General features: G+C 31.6%; 1 protein-coding gene across 1 annotated transcript; it reads left to right on the top strand.

The window, feature by feature from the left end:
- The first annotated feature begins 1,842 nt into the window (after window positions 1-1,842).
- LOC104216187 (uncharacterized) lies at window positions 1,843-4,259 on the top strand. Its single transcript, XM_009766188.2, has 2 exons — window positions 1,843-3,059; window positions 3,368-4,259. Exon 1 carries the CDS (start codon window positions 2,158-2,160, stop codon window positions 3,013-3,015), a length of 858 nt encoding a protein of 285 aa, XP_009764490.1. The 5' UTR covers window positions 1,843-2,157; the 3' UTR covers window positions 3,016-3,059; window positions 3,368-4,259.
- The last annotated feature ends 2,251 nt before the right edge of the window (window positions 4,260-6,510 follow it).

Genomic DNA, 6,510 nt, shown 5'->3' with positions numbered 1-6,510 from the left:
AGTTTGCTACTCATAATTGCTACAAATACCTTATGTCTTGCTAGTGAATATGCTGGAAATAATTTAGTTTCAGTGGGAGTAGCATAATAGGTTTGGGAATTATGATTTTAATTTTATTACTTTTTTGCCTGTAATTGTTTTTATAATTTTAATACACAAGGAAAATTTAATATTTTATTATTTTTGAACTTAATATATAAATATATTTTTCACATGTAAATTTATTCGGTACGGTTCGGTATTTTCATAAAATAAAAACCTATCCTAATTATCAGTACAGTTAGAGATTTATATAAAAACCTACGGTTTTATTAAAAGAAACCTAAAAATCGGTTCGATACGGTACGGTTCGGTCAGTTTAATCGGTTTTTAAATATCCATTGACACCCTACCGGTATGGGAAATTTTCCAAGTGTCAAAAAATGGAAATGAGAATTCAACCCAAACGCATGCTCTAAAACGCGTTGAAGAGGAAAATTATACTCGTTGTTTACCACTTCACGCATTTGACGGATAAAATTGAATGCACATTGTTAATCATGTAAACATATATTTTTTCATCAATCCATGCCAATACATTCCCCTTACTTATTACTACCGTTAAATCTTTTTTCTCTTAAGTCTATATGAGAGAGCTAGAAATATATATAGTGCTTTGTGGATGGTTTTTGGAAAACCTCTTGAAGAACTTTTGGATATATTTTGTATTTTAGAAGTTTTCTTCTGTTCCAAAAAGGGGTTATAAATTGAGCGGATGATCACAAAAATCTTACTTAATTGCACTTCGAAGTCATTAAATCATTTTTTTATAAGAAAACGTCACTTACTTTAGGAGCAAGAGTTTTTACTTGATTGAAATTCCATTTTGACTTATTAATTGGCAATAATATCTTTAAGGATATCGAATATCTTCTTCTTCAATTACACATGATTCTAAGTTGCCAGCATACAACTTATAAAATTTGGAAAAGTAAAATGGTTAAATATTTGAATAAGGGTGTTCATGGCTCGGTTTGGATGATTTTCCTTAAAAAGAAACCAAACCAAGTAAGTCGGTTCATCAAATATTGGAACAAAACCAACCTAATTAAGTCGGTTTTTTATCGATTCAGTTTTTGTCGGTTTTTCGGTTATTTATTGTTTTTTTTCTTAAATATGAGACATGCACTACCAAACACATATCCGAGAGACTAAATTTTCAACGTAACACTATCAAACCAATTGCTCTTTGAGAAATTTATCATTTATCAAAATATATTGATGATAATTGAATCAAATAGTGATGAATAATTTAAGTACTCAATTAAAAAGTGATTATTTTAACATGAAATAAATTCTAGTACTTAGCAAAAGAAAACTACCAATCAAACTAGAATGTAAAGTAAATAATTAGATTATTATAATAGTAAAAATTAGACTAAAAATGCAAACAACTAATATGTACAATTTTAGAAATATTATATAAAAACATACATATATCGTAATAATAAATTTAAATATACTTCTATAGTCGGTTTGGTTCGGTTTTTTCGGTTATTAATTGATTAAAATTAAAACCAAATCAAATTTGATCGGTTTTTAAAATTCAAAATTAAAACCAAACCAAACCTTAGTATCGATTTTTTTGGTTGATTTGATTTGATTTTTTGGGTTTTTATGAACACCCCTAAATTTGAAAAATGAAAAACTATTATTTGCACCCCCACATTAAATCTTATAGAGAGAAAGGATTGTTTAGGAAAACCAAAGGAACGTGATAGTCAATTTCCACAGTCCACCCTTAGCAGTTAAGACTAATGACTCAGCTCCTTTCCCACTATCATGGTTTTTGCCTTATGAATTGCATATAATTTTGATTTCTTTGACACATGTACATTGGTTTTTCCATTTCGGATTTGTTCCTTTTCTGCCTCTCTTCCTCTTCATTCAAATTGGGTAATTGGTGTTTTTTCATCGGAAGTTTCATCTCCCCTAATTTTTCTCATCTTATCGGTTACCGCGTCATTTACATAGTAATATATATCTCTTTCTTGTGTGCAAACCTCAGCAGAAGTCACTATCTTGCAACTACTACTCACTCAGATCATTAGCTTCCTTTTTCTTCTACTATTCACATTCTTGGCCCATATACATGTATATATGTGATTGTTTCCATTAATGGTGGATAAGCAAGAACATAGGTTAAGTGGAACTGGAACACTATGGGTAAAGCTGAATGAAGATGACGACTATAAAGATGAAGATAAAGTTCAGATTCAGAGGAAGAATAATACTCCTAGTAGGAATATATGTCATGTGTGCAATAAAGGGTTTAGCTCAGGTAAAGCTTTAGGGGGTCACGTGAGAATTCACGCTCAACCCATTCCCTGGGCCAAGAAACGAAAACAACAGATGAAGCAACAAGAAGTTGATATTTTGAGGAAGAAGAAGATGGGCCGAAATCAACCACCAATTACTTGTTCAATTTGTGGTAAGAAATTCGCATCAAAGAAATCATTGTTTGGGCATATGAGGTGTCATCCTGATAGGGATTGGAGAGGAATTCACCCTCCTCCTACTGATTTATCAAAGGCTGTAGGTGGTTGGTCAGTTACTGCTAAGAGAGGCCGCAGGACAAATTCTTCATCATCATCATCAGAAGAGGAGCAATTACGCGATGGCGTTCATTATCTTATGCTGCTAGCCCATGGACATTCACTTAAAGATACAGGAAAATTGGAAACCACGAATAGCAATTACAAGACTGCTGACAAAGAGGAGGAAACGCATATTTGTCGGCCGATAAAGAGGAGGATGAAGAAGTTAAAGGATTTAGGGTCCATACAAGATGTTTCCATTTATAACACAGTAATTTCTACGGCTGCTACTAGCAGCTCAACAAATAATATTACTACTACAATGGATGATCATGAGCCTCTACTATCATCATCATCAAGTCAAATCTCTTGTGTTAGAAATAATACTAGTAGCAGAATTCTGGATTTTGATCTGAATGAATTGCCCCTTCCTTCCTGAAGATGATGTTCAAGCTGCTGCCAGTGCCAGTAATCATGGGTCTGGTGATTAATTCTCACCTAACTGTTAACTTCTATATATAATTAGGAGCAATACTACTACTAAGTGACAAGTACTTTTGGCGTACGTGTTTGATATTTCACTTTAACTCGTCTTTAATTAGCTTTCAGTACGTAGTGGTAAAAGAAATTAATTGGCTAGTCAACAAACTTCTTACTTTTCTCCTTAATTATATCTGCACCTCTTTAATGGAATCTCCTTCAAAAGTACAATGAATTTGTGCTAATTAATAACCTTAAAGCTTGAGACCATCAAATTTAAATCCATATCTGATATGTTTGTTTGTCCATAGGAAGGTACCAAGAATAAATATCCTCTCACGCGTACTTGGAATGCTTTCACGGCTAATTCTTCTCAAGTCTTCCTTTGGCGTGAAAACTCAACAGGTAGGTAGTGGCAGGTCCAGAATGGAGATTAGTTATCGGCCTTATTTGAGAATCAAATTTTTAGTGTTCTACAAAATAAATAACACATTTTTTAATTTGGAAATAATTCAACTTTAAACTCCTTATTTTATCCATTTTACTCTTAACGAGAAGCTTTTATAATCACATAAATGTCATGACCCTACAAAGCTTTTACCCCTTAAGCTTTTAAGACCACAAATTTTAAAAGTCTTTCTTTTTTCCTTAAACTCTGTGCCGAGTCAACTACCTCATCTAAATTGAAACGGAGGGATAAATACTCCATTCATTTCAATTTAGATGAAATAGTTTAACTTGACACGAAATTTAAGAAATAAAAACTTTATTGGGCCATGACATTTGTGTGGTACAAAAGCTTCTATTAAGGGTAAAATAAGTAAAATGAAGAGTTTAAAGTTGAATTATTTTCAAATTTAAAAATGTGTTATTTATTTTGAAACAAACTAAAAAGGAAAGTATCTCGTCTAATTTGAAACGGCAGGTAAGAAAAGAAAGAGAAAAACAAGAAGAAAAAAGTAAAGGAAAATAGAGAGTCAAACTAGTTCAAATCTTTTTTTTAATTAAATAAATAGCATGTCTAAAGTGTTCACAGAAGAATGAAACTCCACGTAATACACTAAAAACAACAAAGAAAAAGAAATTCATGGAATTGTTTTGGTTGAGAAAAGATGGCATTTAGGATAGGCCAAATATATATACAGACCATTAAATTTGACCCATTTTTTTATTTTGGCATTTTAACTCAGTATTGTTCCATTTTGACTTTTTAACCTTGTTTTTTTTGTTCCACTTTGACACAAAAATTTTTCCTAGGTAAATATGCAGCGCGTGCAAATACTCAAATGCTACCCCACCCCACTGCTCCCACCCTCACAATTTTTTTTTTAATTTTTTTGTAATTTCAAATTATTATTATTTTTTCGTTTTTTCTGCCCACATCCCGAGGAAAACATACTTTTTTTAATATATTTTCAGTAATAACTACAGGTTCAACTGAACCCATAACTTTCGATGCGAAGTAAAAATTTGTATGTAAAAATTGTAAAAAAAAAATAGATATAAACCCATAACATTTAAAAATATAATGGGTTCTTTTGTTCCACTTTTGACACAAAAACTTTTATCGCAGATAAAAATGCAGCTCTGCTATCCCCACCTCACCCCATTACCCCCCACCCCTCACAATTTTATATTTTTTTTGTAATTTTAAATTATTATTTTTTTCGTTTTTTCTGCCCTCCTCCCGTGGAAAAAATATTTTTGTATATATATTTACAGTAATAACTACGGGTTCAACTGAACCCATAACTTTCGACGCAGAGTAAAATATTGTATGTAAAAATTCATTAAAATTGTAAAAAAAATAGATATAAATCCATAACTTTAAAAATATAATAGGTTCAATGTAAAAAATATTAAAATTGAATCCATAAGATTTAAATTCTGAATCCGCCTTGTGAGTATGAAATTTGGCTTAAAAAATGGCTTTCACGTGCCTACAAGGGTGAGGCAAATTATACATGAAATCTAGTAATCTTTTATATTAAAGTGGAACAAAAGAAATGAAGTTGAAGGACCAAAATAGAACAAGACTAAATTAAAGTGCCAAAATAAAAAATTGGGTCTAAGTTAATAGGCTATCTATATATTTGGCCTTTAGGATATGTCTTTTTCTATGATGACATATATGTACGAGGGAATAGATAGGTGGGGCATGCGTGTATGTGCAAGTATCGGTGCTGAGCGGGAAATGAATGCAGGACATAAAGTTGTACTTTTCGTTTAATTTTGACGGTTTTTGTAATTGTAATGAATAGTTTATACATTGACGATTTGTAAAAACGTTTTACACGTATTTCATTATCTTCAATAGGCTACTCAATCTTCTAAATTTTTACTCATGCATACAGTGTAATTGTCCTTTAAATAATTTATTTGTTAAAAAAAGTTAGGTTCATATCGATAAATGATTTAATATTATTCATTAGAAATAAAAAGTTATTTGTATCGGTATTTATACCAAATCAATAAATATACAATATGTTTTTAATGTACACTGTTATCGCTAAATCATAAATAATTAAAGCATAATTTCATTGCATTTTGTCACTTAATATAACATATTAATAAGTTTTTGTGTAAACACTAAATACAAATAAATTTTTAAGCAATATATAATAGTACAAGCGAAAGAAAGATATTTTTTTTTGATTTTCCATCCGGTGTTCGATACCCGCATTGGAGTCCGATTATATTCGGATTCGCGTCGCGTAGGGCCTTTTTCGAGGGTGAAACGTTCCCTACCAAGGATTTTTTCATACCCAAGGCTCGAAAAAAAATAGTAACTGTAAAGTGGAAAGCAGTCCCAACTGTTTTCTTCCAATATTCTCGTGACCAAATGAAAGCAATACTGTCTTTTTTGGAACTTTAGGATACCCTCCCTACTCCAACATCCTTTCTTTGCTTAATCATAATTTCGGACCTTTTTGTTTTGTTTTATTATCTGGATAACCAAAGGCAGCCATAGTAATTAGTAAGTACCAAGCCATGATCACTATTCACTACAGCATGAATAAGTCTAGTAATAAAACTAAGGCAAAATAGATGGAGATCCCTCTGAACTTGACTTTTATTTAGTGTATTCTTGAATTTGGTAATTTGATAGTCTTGTTCCTCTAGATGATGATCGCAAACAGTGTGAATACATCCTCTTTGGAGCATGGGCGAAAAGAAAAATCAAAATATCAACTTTCAGGTGATTTATTTTTCAATTATTAATTGTCACTGTAACGACTTGATCGATTGTTTTGTGTAATTGTGACATGTTATTCCTTTTATTGCTTCACCTATGTGAGTTTATGCTTGCGGGGTTGATTAGTTTCGTTTCGGGAAGCATTCGGGTTGATTTGGACCCTTAATTCTAGACTTAGAAGTTTAAATTTGAAAATGTTGACCAAACTTTGACTTTTGCGAAAACGACCCCGGAAATGTGTTTTTATGACTCCGATAG

The sequence above is a fragment of the Nicotiana sylvestris genome, chromosome 6 (assembly GCF_000393655.2).
Source record: "Nicotiana sylvestris chromosome 6, ASM39365v2, whole genome shotgun sequence".
NCBI lineage: Eukaryota > Viridiplantae > Streptophyta > Magnoliopsida > Solanales > Solanaceae > Nicotiana > Nicotiana sylvestris.
The sequence above is the reverse complement of the archived record's forward strand: the minus strand, read 5'-3'. Positions and strand labels throughout refer to the sequence as shown.

What these genes read in the sequence shown, in the direction of transcription:
- LOC104216187 (XM_009766188.2), top strand. Translation starts at nt 2,158, where the DNA reads ATGGTGGATAAGCAAGAACATAGGTTAAGTGGAACTGGAACACTATGG.